General features: G+C 50.7%; 1 protein-coding gene and 1 pseudogene across 2 annotated transcripts in view; one reads left to right on the top strand and one right to left on the bottom strand.

Annotated features, from left to right (window-relative positions):
- The window catches only part of TM9SF2 (transmembrane 9 superfamily member 2), a 395,116-nt gene that overhangs the window by 344,462 nt on the left and 26,171 nt on the right, over nt 1-24,483 (top strand). Inside the window, exon 16 of the mRNA XM_086934380.1 lies at nt 23,662-23,833. Coding sequence (XP_086790506.1) covers nt 23,662-23,833 — 172 coding nt within the window. The remainder of the gene's footprint in view (nt 1-23,661; nt 23,834-24,483) is intronic.
- Nucleotides 7,613-15,734, bottom strand: LOC147697721 (polyadenylate-binding protein-interacting protein 1 pseudogene; annotated as a pseudogene). The gene is made up of 2 exons (XR_015299298.1): nt 14,431-15,734; nt 7,613-7,746 (listed from the first exon to the last, which is right to left on the bottom strand). The product of XR_015299298.1 is annotated as a polyadenylate-binding protein-interacting protein 1 pseudogene (transcript).

The following is a 24,483-nucleotide window of genomic DNA, read 5'->3' as shown; positions in this document are numbered from 1 at the left end:
AATGGAATCTGTTCCCGTTTTGCGGGTGTTTTACCAAGACATGATTGTATGTTCTGTGGTGTGATTTTATTTGTGTTCCCCTGATGAGGGGTCAGCTGTGGAATATTAACAGCTGGTTGGACTATTACAGTCCACATTACATATTGGACTAACTGTCTGGGTATTTTAATTAATAACTTTAGCTGTGCTAAAAGTTCTTCTTTTGACATTTTTTCAATATCTGGATGTGGTGTGTAGCTGGCTAGAACCGGCCACGTTGCTCCTGGTCTACCTAGTTCACCGAGCCTGGGGATGTGATCATTATGTTTTAGGGCGCCTTTAAACCAGAGCAGGTGCTCTTGGTATTTTAATGGAATTTCAATCTCCTCGAAAGGAGTGTATTCTTCCGGAGGTTCCTCTATTTTGTAATAGTGGAATTCGTGTGTTGTAGCGTTTGCCGCTGGAAAGTTTATCCATGAATAGAATACCTCTGTCTGCCGATATTCGTGTGCCTCTATCACGAAAATGACTGTACCACCTCGTGCTGTCAGTACATTTTCTATAAGTTTTAAAGTTATAGTTTTTCTTATGTTGACCGGAATGAGGATAGCATCCCGGTCATTCTGTAGGAGACTTGTGTCATCCTCTAATAGTCGGGCTGCTAATCTAGCTGCTTCCCTTTCATCTTCACTATCTGGCATGTTGCAGTCAGAAAGGTTTTTTGTTGCAGATCAAGTTTCAAGGAGACAAAAGATTAGGTGCACAATCTTTTGGAACACTGTATCCTTCAACGTTGACTAAACCAGAAACTCTACATAGGAATCTCTTCTTACTAAGTTCCGGCGGATTTTAACCTTTCAACCACTCCAGACGTCTATTAGAGTATTTACGGGAGAAAGGGTCTGTGTGAAAAAGCACTACTGAGTTACTCTAACGTCTTGCGTTATTTTTAACGCCTTACCAAACGTTGGGCGCCATGTAGTGTAGTTCCTATTTTCCCTATAGGCCCTGCGCATTGGAATAACATAAACAGCAGTTTAGACGTAGGACTGAGGTCTTCTAGGTCTCTACTGACTATGTTAGACTTAATTTAGGTTTGCACCAGCTAGCTCAGAGGTCACTGGAAACTTTCTTGACTGAATAGGAAGTGATCAGCTTCCCTGACTCAGACAAGAAGTGATTCAGCTTCCGACAACCGCATAAACATGACAACTTTGCTCCCTCAGAATAAAAGTCAATCTCTAGAGTCGTGTGAAAACAACAGACAAATATTTCACTCAGTCAGACGTGCGTTCTTAGTTTCACCAGAGTGCAGAGAGGAGAGAGAGACGGGCGTTTTCAATAAAGGGTATGATTTATTGAACAGTCTTCCTTCTCATGCAAGAGAAATGGATTGCCACAATTGCAATACTTAATATAAAGTAAATTACGTACAGTAAAAGGAGTATTATGAAATAATACTGTAAAAGCATTGATATGGTTTCTTAGCCATAAGATACTTAAAATGAATAAAATATATACAATATATACATTCATATATACATTGGCTAACGACCTCAACTGGTGCTTCTAACTACGCCTACCCCAGTGTACCTGACCTAAGCCTAATACGTGGGAGGGAGTAAGTAAGTAGCAGTTTAAGTTAAGTTGGTTTTGCCAAGAGTCTGATCCAAGAATTCTCTCGAAGGGTTTAATCAGCACCGTACCTTTGGAATAGAATGTAGGAGGTCTGGTATCTCCCGCTCAGGACCAGATATCCCAGTCACCCGCAAGGGTAGGCTGGAAACGCCGGAGCTGGATTTTCTCGGCAGGAGAAAAGACAGCGTCTTTCTCAGCGCGTCAAAGAGGAGGGGCAGCGTCCGTGGGCTTATCGCGTCTGCTGGGCTCTCTGCAAGGGGACAGCTGTTCTGCTCCAGAATTCACCACCGTGTGTTTGCTTAAGGCAGCGTTGGCATATTTATACCTGAAAGGTGCCGGGTTTGATGTAAGGTTGGTCATAAGACGTCAATAAAGATGTCACTAAGAACTGGCCGTTCTTACAGTGCTTGCAGGAGTTCTATTACAAATCAAAACAAAGCTAATGAGGATTTCCCAGGTTGCTAGAGGTTTGGTATGTTGAAAGAACTCGTTGTGCTTTCTAGGAAACTAAGGAAGTAGCTTTTGCCGTGCTTTGGACTGCAAGGGCGATTTACTAAATTATGGATCTGATCCTTATGCAGTTATATGAATATTATCGATTATAGTCATGTAAGGGCATAGAATGGTAATATTGATTATGGTTCCTATATAAACACACAACAAATCGTCTGTTTCTGATTGACATTATGGACCTCCTCCAGCCACCATTTATGCATTCTCTCCTTGAGGAAAGCTGGAGCGGTAGTTGCTGGGTTGTGATGTCCACTTCTAATTCATATGTCTTTCTTTGGACCCAAAAATTGTAGCTTTGGGTTCTGCAACTTTATGGCTTTCCTGCTGTTACATTTATATCCACTGCATGCTCCCTTGGTGTTTATCAGAACTCCCTTGGGATCCTTGTTATATTTTTTACTGCTTATACTTTAGTCTGGTACCCCTCCGGAGATGGGTATTTTATGGGTGCCTTAGGGTTTTTTTCTTTGTGGCTGGCCCCATTCTGCAACTGATGATTTGAATATCTGATGAAATCCTCACCTACTGGCAGGTTCCATACTGGTGTGATGTGTTCGTGTCTGCAGTGTTGTGGTATTGCTAGGACGACTGGCCATGAGCCATTCTGTTCTTTTCATAATTGCTGGGGTGTTTCTGTGCGCTTCCATCATGGCTTCATCAGATGATGTTCAAAGATATTGGCTTCTTCCCTTGTATTCTTCACGAAATTTCAGACCTACATTCTCTAGCAGGTGATAGCCAATGAAGATCCCTCTCCTCTAAAGTTTCAAACTGTTTTCTTGTCAGTGAAGTGTTTTGATGGGGATTCCTCCTCTTGTGCAAGTGGCGCTTCTCTTCCTCATCTTTCTTCTAAATCCTAGGTATCTGATGGAGACTTCTAGCTTCAGATTCCTTACCTTTGAATTTTCCATGTGTCAGACTGAATCCAGAAACTTATGCGTGAGCAGTACTACTGCGTGCCATCAGGTGGCTCCTTTCAGCTCTGCTTGACCTTGCTGGCAATGTTTGTAACGTCACAGTCACCTATACAGGTGCCACCCAGGCACATGTACTTCAGTTCTTTTCTTTCTGCTCCAGGTATGGCTGATCCAAAGAATAGCTACCCCTCTGTCTATTTTTAACACTTTCTTTCAACGTTTTTTGGAGAAATATTTTCTTGTGTCGAGAAGGTGTCCTTTAGACGGGTAGGTTTCAAGTCGTGTGGCACTTGTCACTGCATCATGTCTGTTACCGACCCCCATCTTGTTTGCTTATGTTATCTCTGGGGCGACCACCACTCAAAATCCTGCTCGGACTGCTGGCCATTGTGCTGAAGGATTTGAGGGAGATGTCCCTGAAGCTGCTTGCGGCCTGGCAGTCAATGCCATTGAGCGCAACTCCTCGGAGGTTCTGGCCCCGATAGAGAAAGAGAAGGTCGCAGGACTGCTTCAGGAACCCAAAGTCCTCTTTGTCGCACTCTGGGTCTTCAGGACATTTGGGGGAAGAGGCATAAGAAGATGATGTCCAAACAGACTTCGACTTAACCACGTCTGTCATCCATCGACGAGACGGGTGGTGAACATCGGCGCTCCAGGCACAGTTCTACGGAATCGTTGCTGGGGTCCCACTCTGCGCCTCCCCCCCCCATTTCCGGAGCTGAAGCGACCCCCGCTCAGATTAAAGAATATAACTAGGCCATGTGCAGCATATTTGAGGAGGTCAACAACTCTGGAGCACCTTCGGCCCGCGGGGTCCGAGTAGACTCCATCAGGCTCTACATCGTCGGCCAACGCCACCTTTCCCGGCACTGGTTCCGAAGTTGGCGCTCCAGGCGCCAGCCCCATTCTGATACCCAACGACTCTGAGTCGGATCGATGTCAGTCAACGTAGACTACAGAGTCTAGAGGTTCTGTGTTGTTTCCTCTTCATTTTGAAGAGGTTTCAGGCATGGGAGAAGAATTTTAGAGATCTCTGGACCCTTTAGAACATCATTTGGACCCTCCTTGTGAGGAATTGGACTGTTGGGAGGAGGTTTGAGAGGCCAGTGGCCTTGACACCTCACCAGATGCTGATATGCTCTCTCCGCCAACTGTGGCTTCGGAGGAGGGGCCTCTTATACTATGGTGGTGAAGAGGGCCGCAGACATCCTTGACATTGAACTGCCGTCGGTGCAGGTCAAGACTTATATCTTGACAGGAGTCTTTCAACCTAGGGCTTCCTTGTCTGAACCCTTTTGACCTTCAGTGAGGCACTTTCAGATGTCCTTCTAGGCACATCGTCCAAGTCTAGCACAGAAGCACCTATGAACAGGACAATAGCACACTGGACTGGGTGATCCAAGCTTCCTCAGTTAACACCCCACCCCTGAGAACTTGGTAGTTCAGGCTTCCACATCTCATGGCGCTTTCCCTTCTGCTCCCCCGGAAAGGGAATCCAAGATGTTGGATGCCCTTGAAAAGATGTTTTCTTGCACCCGCTTTGCATTGCAGTTGTGAAAACAGCATGCCTATTGGGCCATTTATCGCACGGCTTATGGGAAACTGCTGATCTGGAGGAGGCCAGGATCGTGCTCTCCCAAGCAGTTAAAGATGGAACAGATGTGGCAAAGTTCACTATTAGTGTGGTCTGGATACAATTGGCTCGCTGGGCAGAGTGTTTTGTTAACAGTGGATTTAAGGTGCCACACCTGGCTGAGAACATCTGCCTTTTCAGGGTATGTCCAGGCCAATATTATGGACATGCCCATCGATGGAACTTGTCTCTTTAAACCGCATACTCTCCACTGGACCGCTTCAGGTACTGACAGGCTACAGCCAGGTCCTTGGGTCTCTCTGTAACACTTCGGTCCTAGTTTGCTTTTTGCCCTTTTCATTGCAATGAAAGGGTATTTCAGCTGCGTTAGCCATACTCCTATCATCGTCCTGCACAGTATCCCCAAGTTGTGCGAGGACGTGGACGCGGTATATTCCGACCTCGTGGGAATGGTAGCCAGAAGTCAACTGCCACCCACTCCTCAGCAGCTGCTGCCTCCAAGCCTTCCAAGTTTGGTTCTGGAAGACTGCCAGTTCAGTTAGAGGGAGAATTCAACATCATCTCCCCTGCTGGTGGTCCATACCATCCGACAAATGAGTCTTGCAGATCAGTCGGAATGGCTAATCTTCCTTTTCTGTCTTTTCCTCCTCCGTTACCACCAGCTGAAGAACGGCTGGAGGATGATCATCGGTTATTACTCAGTGAGGAAGGTACAGCTCTCCTGGCCAAAGGGGCTATAGAGAAGGTGTCCATTTCAGTAGTAGGCAGTGGTTGTTACTCCGCTACTTTTTGATACCATAAAAAAGTGTACTTCCTATTTTTTTATTTTTTTTTTGTTAAGAAGAAATTCAAGATGCTCACGTTGGCTGTAGTCTTGTCTTCCCTAGACAATGAGATTGGCTGGTAGCGTTGGACTTGCTGGATGGGTATTTTCACATCCCCGTTCTGCCGGCCCTCAGACGTTAACTGACATTCAAGGTAGGCCATCAGCACATTCAGTTCACTGTGCTACCCCTTGGTCTTACTAGCGCGCCTCCGGTATTCACCAAGGTAATGGTAGTGGTTGCAAATCATCTGCACAGGTTAGCGGTTTCAGTCTTCCCCTACCTTGATGACTGGCTGTTGAAGGTGTCCACGCCCCAGACTGTCGGCTCCCACCTCTAGACTACGGTGGACCTACTGCATTCGCTGGGATTCACTATAAACGTTCTGAAGTCACAATTGACTTCTTCTCGGATGCTCCCTTTCATCTGAGCTTTTCTGGACAGAGTGCAGTTTCGGGTTTATCCTCTAGAACTGCGAGTCTAGGATATTCAGGTTATGATACCGATGTTTACGCCTCTATCCTGGATTTCAGTGAGAGTGACTCTGAGGCTGTTGGGACTCTTGGCCTCCTGAATCCTGTTCGTAAATCATGCCAGATAACATATGCAGGCTCTGCATTGGGACCCAACTTTCCAGTGGGCATAGTATCAGGGAAATCTCTCCGACATGGTTCAGATCTCGGAGGAAACTGCAAAAGACCTGCAGTGGTGATTAACAAACCGCTATTGGATCAGAGGCAGACCTTCTCCCTTCCCCAACTAGACTTCACAGTTGTGACGGATGTGTCACACCAGGGATAAGGCTGCCATCTAGGAGAGGTGGAGATCAGAGGACTCTGTTCTCTGGCTGAGTCGAGGCTCCACATCAACTTGTTGGAGCTTTGGGCAATCCATCTAGCATTGAAAACATTTCTCCCCTCTGTCAAGGGGAAGTTGGTGCAAGTGTTCACAGACAATACGACTGTCATGTGGTACTGCAACAAGCAGGGCAGTGTGGGGATTTGGACCCTTTGTCAAGAGGCCCTACGTCTCTGGACATGGCTGGAACAGTAAAGCATGACCCTGGAGCCTCCACACCTGACAGGTTCTCCACCGCCAGGGCGGACGAACTCTGCCGTCAATGTTTAGCAGATCACAATTGGTGTCCCTAGTCGGAGGTGGCGCAAGGTCTTTTCCAACAGTTGGGAGAGCCTTGGTTAGATCAGTTCGCCGCTGAAGAGAATTTGCAATGTCAGATGTATTGTACTCTGAAGTTTCCAAGGCAGCTATCGCTCAGCAGCGCTTTTCTCCGTAAGTGGAGCTCAGGCCTCCTATACATCTTTCCGTCCACTTCTACCCAGAGTTCTCAAGACAATCAAAAACGACCGGGCCCAAGTCATTCTTGTGGCTCCAGACTAGGCATGGAGAGTCTAATATCCAGAGGTTCTTCGAACGAGCCTCAGTTCCTCCGATCAGGTTACCTCTTCAGGAGGATCTTCTGTTGTAGCATCAGGGGACTGTCCTCCAACCAAACAACTCTCCGCCTACTTGCATGGAGATTGAGCAGCGACAGTTGATAGCTTTTGCTGTTCCTCCCGAAGTATGTAGTGTTATCTTGGCGACCGGGCGGCCCTCCACCAGGATGGTATATGCCTGCTGTTGGCAAAAAATAAAGATATTGTACAGAAAGGTCTAGTGACCCTCTTTCTGGTTTTCTATCTAATATTCTTTTTATTCTTTTTTTTTTTAAGTTAAAAAAGGGACTTTATTGAAAAAATATCTTAAAACAAAAACTTTCATGATTTTGTCCTTTGACAAAACAATTACTAAAGTTTCAAGATCTGCTTTTTCAAATTGTATACAACTATGTAAACTGTAGCCTTAGGAGTTACAGTAAATTCAATAAGTATGCCCAAATAATCTCCAGTTCTGCTTTTTTTTTAAATAACAGAATGAATTTGCTTTCTACCCTATAGAACTTTTTCTCTTAAGAAATTCAAGGTGTATATTTTGTAAACATCAGTCATATTTACTTTAAACTGCACACTTCTTTCAAATCAAGTTTTATTGCCATGAAAACATCCTGTTCAGGTAACTGTACATAAAATAAACTATATTATATACATACTAATTTTAAACTTACAAGACCATAAGTATACATTTTTGGTAGGCTCGGCAAAGAGATATACTATGTGTTGTGCCTTCAGTATTGAATCAACTGAACATCACTAATTTTGTTAAACTGTGATAGGTGTCCTTGGGTTACATTCTGCTAAACACCAGGCCTACATTCTGTTTACAGGTTTTTTTTTTTATAAATACTTTATTGGCAGTAGGGCAGAGAAGTTATTCACAGTAACAATTACGATTAATAGGTCTATATCTGTACATAGTCGTATCGAAGCCACGCATAGAAAAAACCCATAGTCCAGTGTTTGCGATTAAGGCCACATTATGGAGATGCAGTAAATAAGAGCAACTATTTTGCACAGAGTTTCAATCATAAGTACACCACATCCTGTACCCATTCCCAATTTGCCCATTCACGATATTGCATTCAGTTTTTACCAATTTTTAACTAACAGTAAGAACAGAAATTCTGTAACTTGAAAACGTAACTAACGTCATCGTCGTAGTATAGCGTCGCACCCCTACACAGTTAACTGTTGCACATTGCATAGTGTCCGTACAGTTTATGGCATTAGCAAGTTCCCACTCCACCCCAACATCAAACCTGGGGCAATATACATGTCCGCCCCCTTTTAGTCCTCATCTTCCTCTGACTCTAAGTCGTCACTCTCCGGCAGGGGTGTGCACGGTTCCCCTCTGTATTTATTCCAAGGCATCCACACTTTATTCCATTTTCGGGGGCTGGCCCGCAGTACGTATACCGCCCTCTCCTTCACCATCAGAAGGTCCATATTCCTAATCCACCCATTCACTGTAGGTAATTCCGGAGCACCCCATTTTTGTGCAATGTCTCTCTTGGCCACTGTCATAGCCAACGTGGCCCACAGTTGTTCGTACCTGTTCAGGTCAGTAGGGTCCCAAACGTTTAGCAAACATTTACGGGGTTCAGGTGTAAGTGAGACCTCAAGGGTCTGGGAGACTGTGCGCATGACTTGTCTCCAAACATTTTGGATTAGTGGGCAGTCCCACAGTGTGTGGAGTAGAGTTCCCTCCTCCCCGCACCCTCTCAGGCAGAAGGGGTGTGGCGCCCGTTGAATCTTGTGTAGGAGTGTCCTGGTGTAGTACGTGCGGTGCAGAATTTTAAGCTGTACCAGCCTGAACCTCGCCGATATACCCACTTCTTTTGGTGATGCAAGCGCCTCATTCCATTCTGCGTCGTCCATGTCACCCAGTTCTCCAACCCATCTCTCCCTAAGTTTCTGTGTGGGGTCTGGGAGGTTATTGACTAGCTTTTTGTATGTAAGAGAGGTTGCTTTCTGGTCCATGAAGTCTGTCAGTAACCTGTCTTCTAGTGGGGACGAGTCCGGGAGTGTTGTGCCAGGTGGAATTGCGTGTAGCAGTGCGTGTCGGATTTGTACATATCTATACGTCTCAGTGGGCCCTAGACCATACTGCTGTTGTAATTGGGGGAGCTCTACCACCGATCCCTTGTCCCAAAGGTCGCCCACCACAGAAATACCGATTTGGTCCCAACGTGAGAAACCCCTACTGGATCTCAAGTTCCCTAGCGATTTAGAGTCCCATAACGGCATCATCAATGTGATTTTTCCCTTCCAACCCAGTCGAGCCTGTGCCGTGTGCCAGAGGGTCGCTGTGTGTAATGTCGGGCCAATCAATTTCCGAACCTGGGGGTGAGTATACAACACCGAGAGCATGCCGTCCGTTCCTAACTGTGACCAGTCTGCCTTGTAAGCGGGGTCTTCCCGCGGGATGTGGATCCAATGATTGATTATTTTAAGTTGTGACGCCCAGTAGTACAACTGAAGATTGGGTAATGCAATTCCCCCTTCATACCAGCTTTTTACTAGTTTGTCCTGTGCTATACGGGCTGGGCCGTTATTCCACAGCAGAGCAGACACCAGTGCAGCGACTCGCTGGAAGTAGCGTGGGGCTACCACATAGGGGGTGTTCTCCAGCACATAAAGAAATCTAGGGAGCGCCATCATTTTATCCCAGGAGGGTGAGCGGCAGGGTAGCCCAGTATTTAATGTCGGCACGGAGACGCGCCAAAGGCGGCAGCAAGTTTTCGGTGTAGAAGTCCGCCGCGTTAGTGGTGACGAAAATACCCAGGTATTTAAATGAGCCGGTCGTTAATTGCAGGGGGCAGTCGTCCCGCAGTGATGGCTCCGGGCCCCTGAGGACGAAGATTATAGATTTGGACCAGTTCAAGGTGTATCCTGATGCCTTCCCGTGTTCGTCGCACAGGGCCAATAGTGCAGGAATACCCTCATTGGGATTAGTCATGTAGATTAACATATCGTCCGCATACAGGGAGACTTTGTCCTCCCAACCCTCCTCCCAGACAATGCCCCGAAACAGTGGTGTTGCTCTAAGCAGGATAGCCAGTGGCTCCAGTACTAGTGCAAAGAGTAGGGGTGACAGCGGGCACCCTTGTCTTGTCCCGCGGCCCAGGGGGAAGGCTGGCGAAATGCGGCCGTTTGCCACCACTTGCGCCATCGGCGAGCTGTATAGTAGCCTCACCCACGCGATGTATTTCGGGCCAAAGCCCATACGCGCCAGGACAGCAAACAGGTACTCCCATTCCACCAGGTCAAATGCCATTTTGGCATCTAGAGACAGAATGACTGTCTGTTCGGAGAGGAGATGTGTACGTGCCATAACTCCATGTACCCTACGTAGATTGAGTGCCGTGCTTCTATGTGGCATGAATCCCGACTGGTCAGGGTGTATTAGTGTATGGAGGTGTTTGGTCAGGCGACTCGCCAGGAGTTTCGCCAGGATTTTCGCCTCCACGTTGAGCAGAGAGATGGGTCGGTAGGAGGCGCATAGCGTCGGCGGCTTCGCCGGCTTAGGAATGGCGACTATAGTGGCCGTGCGTTGATCCAAAGGGAGCTCCGCCCTGCTCATACTCTCAACATACATATCCAGCAGGGGTTTGCTCAACAATGGAGCCGATGCCTTGTACCACTCCACGGGTATCCCATTGGGTCCCAGCGCTTTGCCAGACTGCAATGACTGTATTGCCAACTGTATTTCGGTTTCTGACAAGTCCGTGTCTAGTTCTTGTTGCGCCTCTTGTGAGAGTGTGGGGATTGCGATGTTGTTGAGTGACGCCGACGCCTCCTGCTCAGAGACTGCCCTAACCGGTGTGTATATGTCCTGATAATGGCGCGCCAGGGTGCGCACTATTTGCTCAGGGTGTGTCAGTAGCTGGCCCTCCTGTGTATAGAGTCTCTGAATACCTCTGTTGCTGCCACCCCGCTTGTCCAACCAGGCCAGCATCTTTCCGGCCTTGTCACCCACATCATATATCCTGTGTGCTGTGCTTGCCAAGTGACCTTTCGTGATCGACGTGAGATGGGCCAGGTGCTGCTGTTGTCTGAGCTGCAACGTATGTGTAGTGTCAGGGGTAGGGTTTGACATGTGTGCGGTATTCGCAGTGTCAAGTGCCAGTTCTAACTGGGCCAGTTCCTGTCTCGAGTCCCGCTTGTGCCCTGTAATAGCCGCTATAGCTGCGCCGCGCAGGACTGTCTTGTATGCCTCCCAGAGTATTGCTGGTGAGGAAACCGTCCCTGCATTTTCTACAAAATAGTGCGCTGTGGCCGTTTTAAGCTTCTTCCGGATAGCGGGGACGGTGAGGTAATTGGGATAAATTGGATAGAGCCTGGTGCGCTTCCTGTCTTTAGACGTAATATGGAGGGACACAGGGGAGTGGTCAGATATACCCCTGGGCAGGATGTCTAGTTTATCTACTGATCCCAGTCCTACCCCCAAAAAGAAAAAGTAGTCTATGCGTGAGAGAGTGTCGTGCGTAGACGAGTAGTGTGTGTATTGAGTCGCTGTGGGGTTCAGGTGACGCCATACATCTGTGAGGCCTAGCGCGGTCAAAAAACCAGGAAGTGCGGAAGTTCCCCTCCGGCGGTCCCGTAAGGGAAAGGTGTCTAACAAGGGGTCTGTTATGGCATTAAAGTCCCCCCCAATGATCATGTCACCTTCAGGGAGGTCAAGAAGGAACTGGCCCAGCGCCGGCAGCGCCGTAGAGTGTAGCGCCGGGGGGATGTACACAGACACCACGTTGAGGGGTTTCCCTTCCCATTGGCCGGACAGCGCCGCAAAGCGACCCTGGTCGTCCGTCTTACAACTTTGAACCATGAAGGAGGAGTTCCTTTTGAGGAGTATCCCAGTGCCCCTGGACCCTGTAGTGAATTCGGCATGCGCCGCCATGGTATACCCCCGCCTGTCGAGCGCCTTGCACGTTGACCCGGCCAGGTGTGTTTCTTGCAGCATCACCAAGTCAGGCCCGTGGCGTTTGATGGATTGTATGACCAGGCCTCTTTTAATTTTATCCCCCAGGCCTCTAACGTTCCAAGTGAGCAGTTTTATAGGGGGCACCCCTGTCATTGGCTGGCCGCCCTCAGCGGGTACATTTCGATCTCGTCGGGCCATCCAGGTAGATATCTAGGGGTATTGGTCTGTGGAGGTGGATTATGACATATGTGCAATGACTTGTGTTAGGGCACCATAACTGTATGGCTCGGTGCGATTCTGCTGCCCATATTAAAGTGACGATGACTAAGAACGTTAACCATAACATTACAACTCCCCCCCCCCCCCCCCCCCCTGCCCCCTCCCTGCTCCCCTGCACCACGGACGAACTCCCGCCCGCTTCCCCAACTTTGCAGAGTGCTTTGTCCCATCCCCGTTCATCTTACTTGCTCGTGGGGTTGGTGAGACCCCTACAGGCACCGGCCAATGCCCGCCCTACTCAGCTCCATCGACATCAAGTCCCCAAGGGCTATAATTTGTTGTCCCACCTGCAGTCTAATCAAATCAGCCCCGCACAGGTTGTCCGGAGTCAAGCGGGTCCCTTTCGAGATCTGATTCAAGTTCCGTTGTCTCCCCCCATTCGCGGGGCCGTTGGACGGATGATCTGTCGGCCCTCCGTTGCGCTGGTGCTGCCTTTCCCTGTGTGGACGTTGGGGCTGCCCCACTTGTCTCCATCCATCAAGCCATTCTCTAGCTACCTCCGGAGTATCGAAAAACCAAGTTTTTCCTTCAGCCACTATGCGCAATTTGGCGGGGAACAGCATAGAGTATGGTAGGCCCTTGTCTCGCAGCGCCTTCTTCACTTCCGTGAACGATTTCCGTCGTCTAGCCACCTCCGCCGTGTAGTCCGGGAAAAAGGCCAAAGTTGAGTTTTGAATCTTTACCGGTGGGGAGACCCTTGCCGCCTGCAGAATTGCGTCCCTGTCTCGAAAGTTGAACAGTCTAGCCAGCACCGGGCGCGGGGCAGCGCCCGACTTAGCCGCTCCACCCGGGACCCGGTGTGCCCGTTCCACAGAGAAGAATTGTGACAGGCCCTTGGGTTTTAGCTGAGTTTTGATTAGGTTCTCAATGTATAGATCCATTGCGGCCTTACCTTCCGACTCCGGCAGGCCCAGGATTCGGACGTTGTTTCTTCGGGAACGCCCTTCCTGATCGTCGAGTTTCTCTTGTAATTGTTTTGTGACTCTTTCCATGCGTTCCATGGCGACTTGCAGGTCCGAGGTGTCTTCAATGAGCGACTTCGTGACTACCTCCACCTGGGACACTCTTTCCGCCATTTTCTTGAAGTCTGCTCGGAGGAGAGTCACCTCGGAGGAAATGGAGCCCACTGTCGTCTGGACGTCGGTAAGGGTTTTCATGACGTCCTCTAAGGTCACCTTCGGGGTCCCGCCCGTCTCCGGGGCTGTGCCAGCAGAGTGGCGGCCGCCACCCTGGGAGTGCCCAGACTGGTTGTACGCAAATTTATCCAGTTTTGCTTGGGTCGATGTACTCCTCGTGCCTTTGCCCGCCATATTGTTGCGCTGGCGGAGGGAGCAGAAGGTCTCGTTGTAGGAGGTGTGTGATGTCTCCGGTCTCCAGGCGGTCAAGTGCGTGCCCCACTGAGATCGAGGGGTACTGTGTAGTCGTCACAGGGTCCAGGCGAGCTGTTGCTGGTGGCTGTGCTGATCGGTGCACCGGCCTGCAAGGCGGTCCTGTGCAATTCAGTGCTCTGTCTAGTCCTTCCCTGCACGCTCCCTGTAGCGCCTAAATGGTAGTTTGCACAGGAGGCACCCTGCGGGGCGCTCCTATATCCTCCCGTGTGACGGTGCAAGTTCGTTAGGATAGGGTTGCCTTAGTAATAGTGCGCCACAGGGGGCGGGTGCCACTGTAAGTCCCACACGGTGCTTTCCTACCGTAAACTGGCCCCCCGCTAAATCAGAGTGTCATTCAGGTCAATATGTGGCATAGGGGGGGCAGCAAATTCCCCGGCGTAGAGTGTGCAGCCCCGCCGCCTGTATGGTTCGCCTGGCCGCCTGACCTTATCAAAATGGCGCCTCCCGGGAATCCAATATTTTTTCGCCGTCACTGGCGACCGTGCTGTCTCCGGACGATACCTGCAGTCATGCTGGGCCCCCACCGCCCTTCCAGTTCACACAGAGGCGGGCGCTGGTCAGGTGGCGTGCGCCGGTACCTCCAGCGATAGGGACGCTTGTGGCCGGGTGCGCCCACTGCACCCCCGCCGATGAGGACGAGCTTCCGCCCGGGCTTACTGGCCACTCCAGGCCGGTGCGTCCAGGCAAGTGCGGGCCGCTGTTTGTCGCCGCAGGATAAAGCAGTTCCCGGCGGCCGATTACCACCGGGGCTGGATCTGGCTGTGCCGCTTGGTTTCCCGAGTCGATGTCGCTCCTTCGAGCGGGCGTAGGAACGGATTATTGTACGGATTTGTGATGCGGGCCGGTTAGCCTTGAGGAGCTCCCGTCTCAAGCTGCCGCCATGCTCGGCAGTTGGCCACGCCCCCCCCTGTTTACAGGTTTTTAAGTGTTCACTGTTTCCTCTTCCGCTCTGATTCCAAGCAGAATTTTTCAAATGCTTCTTCAATTCCTGGGTCCATCTCATCATCGTCAAAATAAAGATCTCCACCAGCTGATAAATCTGTTCCATTTTCTTCAAATTCCGAAAATAAATCTTCTCTATCAAGCAGCTCCTGCTACTTCTCTTGATAGTCTGGGTCTGCTGCAGTAAATGGGACTCCATAAGATGTATAAAACGTTGGTTCATTCATAAAATAGTTAGGATCATTGTCTGGTGTTTCTTCGCTATATGTGGAGGTTGCATGAACTCTTCCCCAATTGCTGGACCGAAGCTCCACTAACTTCAAAAGCATTTGTTTTACATCTCTGCTACAGTTTGCACCTAACACAACATTTTTCATTCTTTGAATTATTTCATCCATTTTAGTTTTCCCTTTTTCTTTCCAAGTGTCTTCCAACACTGACCCAGTCAACTTTAGTAACTTTACTGCACAGATTAAATTACTATCCACTGGATTTGAAAAAAGGGCAGTCAGTAAATCCCACAAAGCACCCTGAAGGACTTCGGCTCGTGCAATCTGCCCTTTTGCTCCCTTAACCTCAAGGTTCAAATAGAGCTCCCCCAAGAACAGAATGAATGCATGAAATCTCTTTTGAGTTGCATTGTCTCCTTTTGCAGCCTCATCTCTTTTTTCATATTCTGTTTGGCATCTCTTTAGCAATAACTGTCTGAAGTTTCCAGTGGATGGATTGATGGTTAGATGATGAGACAAATAGTTGCACAAACGGGCTCCCATGTAGGAGAAATTTGGAAGAGCTGTTGCCTTCTGGTTGAGAAGTTCAACAAGTTCCTGTAAAGTATCTTCTGTAATGACCCAGCTATTAAGGAGTTGTGTAAAATGGGTGATTTCCATTTCAAAAGTGCCTGGTTGTTCACTTAGATGATTTAGAAAGTCTTGAACATATTCTTCAAGGTTAGAATAAGGGAGTGCTGGAACATTATCATATCCATCGCCATAGTCTGTAGAGGTACTGCCATATCCTAGGGGATAGAACTCATGCGCGTTCACAGACAATTGAGAAGCTACTGCAGTAGAATTTATAATTTGAGATTTAGACAATGCTGAGTTGCCAGAATTCTGTGCTAAAAATATATCCTGAGGTAGAGGACTTGATTGTGAATTCTGGGTTACAAACATATTGTTTCCTGGTGGAGGCAATTTCGGCGATCTCAAACGATCTGGCGCGCACTCTGCCGCCACTGGCGGGGTAGTCTTTGGCGGCCGGAGGGGCTCCCGCTGCTGCTGCGGGGGGGTCCTGGCTTCTGGTCGCTGCTCGGGGGCCGACAACCCATGCCCCGACCGCTCCCTAGCGGAGGCGCCGCCCTGCCGCGACCACCCTCTGGCGAGGCCGTCCGGCCCCGGCTGCTGCCCGGGGGCCCTGCCCGGCCTCCTGGCGGGAGCTGCGAGCGGCCCCGCCCCAGGCTCTAATACTCTTTTTATTCTTACCCATGCCCAGCAGGGCTCTGCTTTAGGCACTCTCTAGGGTTATCTTTCTGCTCTGTCCACTTTTGTGCGTCTGCCTGACCAACGCTCCTTATTTAAGTCCCCTATTTTAAATAGGTTCTGAAAAGGGCTTGTACTTATTTTTCCCCTGCGCCCTTGATCATGCTGAAGTGGGATCTAAATCGGGTTCTCTCATCATGTGTGCTTCCTTTGAGCCATTACACAATAGTTCCTCCAGATGCTTACTTTCAAGACAGCCTTTCTAGAGGCAATAACATCTGCCTGGAGAGGGAGTGAGCTGCTGGTTTTGTCATACAAGCCTCCCTATGTTATGACTTTCCTGGATAAGATGGTGCTTCGCATCCGTGCCTCATTCCTTCCTAAAGTGGTGACCCCATTCCATATGGGTCAGTCGGTCACACTGCCCACCTTTTTTGCTTTTCAGTATCCCTCTAAGGAAGAGGAGCGTCTCAAACTTCTGGACCCAAAAAAAGCTTTGTTGTTTTACCTTAACTGCACAAAAGAGTTCCAGGTGGACGACCAACTCTTTGTGGGTTATGTAGGAGCCAAAAAAGGCGAGGCAGGCCATGACCAGGGGTGGTGGCGGGGGCCCGCCTAAGCAGGGCCCCATGGACAAATTTGCCGGGCCCAGTGGTGGCGCCGGGGCGTCCGGCGGCGGTGGCGGTTCAGGGCCGGACAACGCTGCAATCCTGGCGGCCATTACACAATCCCGGGACATGCTTGATGCAAAAATTGGGGCTGTGGGAGCGGACGTTACGCTGCTTCGCCAGGACCTCCGAAATGCAGTGGCGCGGATTACTGAGACTGAATCACGAATCTCGGTGACTGAAACGGACATCGGCGCCCTTAAGAAAAGAATGGCAGAGGTGGAGTGTGTCCAGAAGACGCTTGCGGCCCGGGTGGAGGATGCCGAAGGGCGTGCACGGAGAAATAACCTCCGCTTTATTGGCTATCCGGAGAGGTGCGAGAAAGATGGCATGGAGCGGTTCCTGACCCACTGGCTGGAGGGCTGGGTCCCTGAGGGGACGCTGTCGGCATGCTTTGTGATTGAACGGGCACACAGGGCCCTGACTCAACGGCCGCCTGAGGGGGAGCGTCCGCGGCCGGTCATTGCTCGGCTGCTGAACTATCATGACCGCGATGCCATACTGCGGGAGGCGAGGAACAAGGGCTCGCTTACTTATGAAAATCACGCCATAATGATCTTCCCAGACTACACGAAAATGGTTCAGCAGCAGCGACAATCCTTTGTGGCCGCTAAGGCTAAATTGCGAGGCCTGAAGCTCCAATACTCTCTCCTGTACCCGGCCCGATTGCGGGTGGTACATCAGTCCCGAACGCACTTCTTCGATACACCTGAGGAGGTATTTCGTTGGACCGACGAGACGGTGCGACTTCGGCCACATGCCCAGCCGGGGCTGGACCCTGGCGGGTCCCAGAGATCATCGCCGGAGCGGACGGACCGTACTAGCCGGAGGGGACGACATCGGAGGTCCAGATCCAAGAAACGCTCAGCCTCCGCTAGTGCGACGCAGACTAACGGCGCTCCTGACTCTGAACACTCGGATGCTGGCAGCTGAATCCCGGCGGGGTCTGGACGTTGGTGTTGCCCTATGCCGGACCGGATCGGCTGGTGAGACTGTTCCATGTGACATTATTTGTGCACGTTTATATGCTCCTGAGACACTCTGAGGCTCTGGGACGAGCCACTGCGGGGCTTGGGTGGCGGCTTCTATGGGCCTTAGACCCTCACGAGTAGTGGGTGTTGGTGGGGGGTGGGTGAGTGTGTGCTGATGGGGGTGTTGGGATCCATTGGTATGGTGGGCCCTGGGTTCTCTGTTCTGGACCCGGGTCTCTCCATGCCGCAACAGATACTTCACTGTTTTCTGAGGTATTGGGGTGGGGGGTGTGGGGTGCTGGGGGGGGTTGCCTGGTTGTTGGAGTTTGGGGAGGTTTGGGTTAGGGGGGGCCTGGGAGGTGTTGGGGTACTGAGTGTTTGGGTTGGGAGGGTGGGACCACACGTGTCTATAGATCTTGATTTTGTTACTTCAGGGGGTGCGCCAGGGTGGGACGGAGGGCTGGATAATGGACACTGTCTTGATCATGGCTGATACTGCGAATATGCCTCCTCAACAGACCCTGCGTGTTGTGACGTGGAATGTGAGGGGTATCCTGGACAAAATCAAGCGTGGGGCGGTGCTGCGTTGGGGGAAAAGAGAGATGGTGGATGTGCTGCTGCTTCAGGAGACCCATATGCTGGGCTCCAAGGCCCTTAGCCTCCAGAGGTTCGGATTTCAGCAGGTGTACCATGCGGGCTTCACGAGGGGCTCGCGGGGGGTGGCCATCTTGGTTCACCGCAGGGTGGCCTATGTGCATGAAAAGCAATGGATTGATCCCCAGGGCCGGTACATTTTCATTAGAGGTCAGTTGGGCACCGAACAGGTGGTTTTTGGTAGCGTGTACGCCCCCCCCCCCTTTACAGTGGGCCTTGTCTGAGCGGCTGTTCGCGCTTTGGGATGAGATTCCGGAGGCCCTGACCATAGTGGGAGGCGATTGGAACGAGGTTATGGATGTGGGCCTGGATCGTCTGAGGCGGGTGCCTGTTGTGTTGGATCCCCCCCCTGCTGCTGCTCCCACCAAATTATGTGCGACTGCGAGTGGCCTGGGCTGGGTCGATGTGTGGCGACACTTTCATCCTGCTGTGCATGAATTCACGTATGTGTCGGCGGTGCATGGGTCCTTTTCGAGACTAGACTATTTGTTTGTGCCGGGTGCCTGTCTGAGCCGAGTCAGAGATGCGGTGATCCTCCCCAGAGGCCTATCTGATCATTCCCCTGTTCTGGCCGCCGTGGCCCTCCCCGCCGCGAGACAGCCGTTTCGGTGGCGGATGTCATCTTGGCAGCTGCAGCGGCCTGAGTATGTGCATCACCTGCGTGAGGCGATTGATCATTTCTGGCGCGAGAATTTAGTTGGGGATGTGGATGCAATGGTGGTGTGGGAGGCGCTGAAACCCACGATACGGGGCATTGACATTGCTTGGTGCGTGGCTGCTCGGCGGAAACATCGAGAGGCCATTGCGACCGCCGCGGCCCGTGTGGAGGGGCTGGAGCAGCGGGGCCGGCTCGGGGGTGATGAAGGCATAGTGAGGCAGCTCTTGCAGGCCCAACAGTTGTACGCCTCCGTCCTTTACGAGGAAGCCCGACAGGCGTGGCTCGCCACGCGTAGCAGGGTCTATCAATGGGGCGACAAGTCCTGTACTATGTTGCATAGGCTGTGCCAGGCGACCTTCCAGCCCCTGGTGTTGCCGGGTCTGACGGCAGATGACGGCTCGGTTGTAACCGACCCGGATGTGCTGGCGACTAGCTTTGCCCGTTATTACGAGGCACTGTACGCTCCCCGGGATCACTTGGAAGCGGGCGGGATATCAGCATATCTTGACGACCTGCTGCCACAGGCCGTCCCTGATGAGACCAGGACCGCATTGGACGCCCCACTTACGGCTGAGGAGCTCGGAGAAGCCCTAGGTCAACTAAATACCGGTAAGGCGCCAGGCCCGAGTGGCTACCCAAGCGAGTTCTACAAAAAGTTTCACGTCCAGTTGGGGCCCCACTACCGCCGCGCCCTGGAGGCGGCACGGGCCCAGGGGGAGCTGCCACCAGATTGGCGTCATGCTGAAATAGTGGTATTTCTGAAGCCGGGCAGGGCGCCGGACAGGCATGACTCTTACAGGCCGATTTCCCTTCTTAACATAGAGGCAAAGGTCCTGGCTAAGGCGTTGGCAAACCGTCTTTTACCTCACATTGCTGGCCTGGTCCACCCCGACCAGGCTGGTTTCATGCCTCGCAGGGCCACCCGGCACAATATTCGACGAGCGCAGGCAGCGGTGGATGCCATGGGCGCTAGAAGTGAACAAGCGGCACTCCTCCTGGCGGACATGGACCGAGCCTTTGATTCGGTGAGCTGGGCATATCTGTTCGCACTGTTGGCCCGCCTCAACCTGGGGCCGGTCTTCTTGTCGTACATTCGTCTCCTTTACACTAACGTGACGGCCTCGGTCCGAGTGGCCGGTGCTACCTCTGGGCGCTTCCGTATAGGTCGCGGTACTCGGCAGGGTTGCCCGCTGTCCCCATACCTGTTCGCCCTCGCCATGGAGCCCCTGGCGTCGCGGATACGAGCAGATGCCCGGTTGCGCGGTTTCGTCTGGAGTGAGGATCTTGTAGATAGAATTGCACTGTACGCGGATGACGTCCTCCTCTTCCTCACGGATCTGCGGCAATCGGGTCCCCGGGTCCTGGAGATCATGCGGGAGTTTGGCGGGGTCTCGGGTCTTCATCTCAACCTGAATAAATCAACCCTGTGGGTGCTGGGTGGTGGGGTGGTTGCCGACCCCTGGGCTGCGGAGTTGCGAGTGGCATCGGATGGCCTCAAATATCTGGGCGTCTTCCTTTCAGAGTCGAGGGCCGTGGCCTGGGCGCGTGGAGTCTTGCCGGTGTGGGAACGGGTCCAGGCTGATGTTAAGACATGGTCCAGAATGCCACTCACTATTTTTGGTAGATCGGCCATCTTCAAGATGGTGGCGCTTCCGCGGCTCCTGTACCAACTCCAGAATTTCCCGCACCCCATTGGCCTGGAGTGGTTCCGGCAGGTCAATTCGGTGTTGGGCCGCTTCCTGTGGAGTGGCGGTGCGGCCAGGGTGGCTTTGAGGACGTGCTTTCTGTCCACATATTGTGGTGGCTTGGCCACCCCGGACCTCCTTTCCTACTACCAAGCTTCCCAACTGCTTGTCCTTAATGAATGGTGGTATGGTGATAGGAGGGATCCGGCTTATGCCCTGGAACGGTTGCTCATGGGTGACCGCACGCTCCACACCATTCTTTATTCCGCTCGCCTACGCCGGGGGTTGCCATCGGTCACCGGAGTGGTCTTTGCGGTGTGGAGGCAGTCACTGCATCGCATGGGATGGTGGGGCAAACTGACAGCTGAGACGCCGCTTTGGCATAATGGTCTGCTCCCGGAGCTGGCGGCCCTGACCGGGTTTGAGGGTTGGGAGGCCATCGGGATTGCACAACTGGGCCAGGTCGTATCCGGCACCACCCTCAAATCCTTCGAGGAGCTTCGTACAGAGTTCCAAATGCCTCAGTCCCAGTTCTTCCGCTACCTCCAATTGCGGCATGCCCTCGCCCCGAGCGTCGCGGGTCTCGACTCCCTGCCGGAATTTAGCCCAGTCGAGGCCAAAGTGTTTATGGGGGACCTGGGGGACAAGAAAGTCTCTAGGATCTACCAGACGCTTGTTATTCACTGCTCCTCGACCCTACACTCCCTTCGGGAGGCATGGGAGGTAGACGTGGTCCCCCTGGATGAGGACGATTGGAGGGAGGCGCTGGAATCCCCACGTGGAACCGCCATTGCAGTCCGGCTCCGGCTAATCCAATTCAAATATTTGCATCGTGCTTATTACACGCGTGAACGATTGTGGAAGGCTGGGTTGATTGCATCCTCGGAATGTCTGCGCTGTGGGGCGGTGCCCGGCTCCCTGGTACACACGGTGTGGTCGTATGGCCGACTGACTGGGTTCTGGAGGGGTGTGTGGAGTTGCCTGGCAGAGGTTCTGGGCTGGGACCTTCCCCGTACTCACCGGCTGGGCCTTTTACATATTATGGAAGGGATTGGAGGCAATGTTTATAAGCGCCATTTGTTGCTCTTGGGGTTGGTGGTGGCTAAGCGGGACCTGGCTCGGGCGTGGAAGTCAGTGAGGGCTCCCCCCCTGTCTGCATGGAAGGCTGGGCTGGATTATTTTATGGGTCTGGAGAGGCCGATCTTTGAAGCGAGGGGATGCCCGCGCAAACACTACAAAATCTGGAAGCGTTGGGCCGACTACCGTGGTCTGTCCTTGGACCCCCCGGCGGAGCTGGAGGAAGACATTTGATCGCAGAGACAATCTTGGCCTGAAGACGCAAAGCCCTGGTGGCATTACACCCGCCTGTTTTTATTTTCTTCTTTTTTGTTCTCTATGTTGCTTTCTATACATGTGTGTAGGGGGGGTTGGGGGGGGTGTTTGGAGCGGGAGGGGGGTAGTGTTGCGGGTTAGGGTAGGGCGCGGGGGAATTTCTATACTGAGCCTATTCTGGGTCTGCTCTATCACTTGCTGCCTATGTAATTACTATATTGATATTGTGGTGGTGTTTTTGGTGTATGGAGATGCCACATTCGTGATGCTCATTTGCTCAATAAAATTGGTTGTGAAAAAAAAAAAAAGGCGAGGCAGTACCTTTGCGCGGGGTTGGTAACTGTATTAAGATCTGCAATGCCCTGGCTAGAAAGCAGCCTCCTTAAGGTTTACGAGCCCATTCCACTAGGGGCAAGGCTGCGACTGCGGCTTTGGCTCGTGGAATGCCAGTCCCGGACATCTGCCAGGCTGCAACTTTGGCTTCAATGCACACATTTGCAAAACACTACTGCCTGGATAGTCTGGTCCGCAGGGATGGGCATTTCACCCATTTGTGCCCTGCAGGACTTTCTAGTCTAGTAAGCATGTCCGCAGCCCACCACTAGGATGTATGGCATGGGTATCTATTCAAAGGTAAGGAACCTGCAGCTAGAAGTCTGTCAGGTGAACAAGTTACTTACCTTCAGTAACGCAATATCTGGTAGAGATAACATCTAGCTGCATATTCCTTACAGACCCACCCATGCCTTCCCGCTATGCAGACTTGCTTATAGGGCATGGGGAGAATACCCTTTACAGGGCCCTAGTTTTGACACACACTAGTCAGTTCGCTTCATGGCTCTGCGCTTCTGGCGTGGAAAAAGTGAAACTTAACTGACGCACGCGCGCCTGGGTGTCACCTTTATAGATGACAGCAACGTCTCAAACGGCGACATCACGTAGAGCCGAACGGAGCCACCCGACAGCGCTCAGGGGCACCGCTCACGCGAAAGTTTCCGGATCTAGTCTGGCGCCTGGGAAATTCAAAGGTACAGAATCTCCAGCTAGATATAGTCTCAACCAGATAATGCATTACCAAAGGTAAATAACTTGTTCAACATCACTAGCTTTTGCATTGCTGTTGACTGATTAACAATTAAGATCTCATTATCAGAACCATCCACTGCTGTTCACCACTTTACTGCCACTCTAAGTTTTAAATCTCATGGGAAGCATTATAATACAGTTCGCGTAAAGTTCACATTTAGTCCAACTTAATTGGGTGCAATATATTTTGTCTAGTCAAACGTATTTATTGGAGACAACCCCCAGGTTGAATTTTAATGCAGTTTTTTTTTGGGGGGGGGGGGGGGGGGGGGGGGGGATAAACACTAAGGATAATATTTGCAAATTGTTTAAGTTTAAAATTATGAAATGTTAGGTCACATTCCTTTATGATTGCTAAACGTTGTCACCTAGAAATATTTTCTAAAGATTTTACACACTAGAGATGCAGTGGTGCGAGTTTATCCTTCTCTTAACATTGTGATTTTCTATTTCTTAAGCAGTTTGGCAACAGTAATCACTCCTAATTCAGTTGGTGGACTGATTTTGGGAGATTTGAGATGCTTGAATGAGAGAATACATTGCCAGTTTTTCATAACTTTTCATATTTTAAAAGTTTTTTCTAGATTTGAACACATCTAGTGCATCATGAAATAAATACTTTCTATTTTAATTAAAGTTTTTTTCTTCTTTCCCCCACCCCCCTCCTACAGGATTACCATTGGCAGTGGCGTTCGTTCCTTACCAGTGGCTTTACAGCAGTTTATTTTCTTGTTTATGCCGTCCATTATTTCTTTTCGAAATTACAAATTACTGGAACAGCCAGTACAATTTTGTACTTTGGATACACGATGATCATGGTTTTGATATTCTTCCTCTTCACAGGTAAATATAATTATTCCAATGCTAACCAAATCTACTCTACTACAAGGAATATATTTAACTATTATGCTTTACTGATTTGCATCAAGGAGTTGTTTTGACACTTAAAGCTTTTGAGCAAGTTATGGTTTGAAGGATGCACAGAAAAGTAACTTCATTACTTTTGGTTCGGGGGAGTGAGTATGTGTTGAAATTTCTGGTCCCCAAAAGCACAAACCACCGTGCGTTATTTGTACATATGCTCAGAGACAGCTTGAGCTGTCTTGCAAACAATATGTGAAAAACAAAATGATGAATAAATCCGCATTGGCTCAGCCATTAGGACTAGCCTTCTGAACATGTTAGCATCGCCAATGTTTTTTAGTGATGCAGTACAGCATCCCTGATGCTGTGCTGCATGGGTAAAGAGAAATAAAAGCAAAAACCTATGAGGCTGCAGCATCATTTTGTATGCACTCATACTTATGAATATCCCATCAAAAGCCAATCTCACACACCCGGGTCTCTGCCCCTGGGCCCTTGCTGGGACTTCATCCTTCGGAGAGTAGCGCTGGATTCACTTACAGACTAGGCACTGCAGAGAGACACTCTCCAAAGTTCCCCTACGTCAACCTTTGAACAAGCCTAGCATGAGTCTTCTTGTCTTTCCTGAA

The sequence above is a fragment of the Lissotriton vulgaris genome, chromosome 8 (assembly GCF_964263255.1).
Source record: "Lissotriton vulgaris chromosome 8, aLisVul1.2, whole genome shotgun sequence".
Lineage (NCBI taxonomy): Eukaryota > Metazoa > Chordata > Amphibia > Caudata > Salamandridae > Lissotriton > Lissotriton vulgaris.
This window is presented reverse-complemented; position numbering and strand designations above follow the sequence as displayed.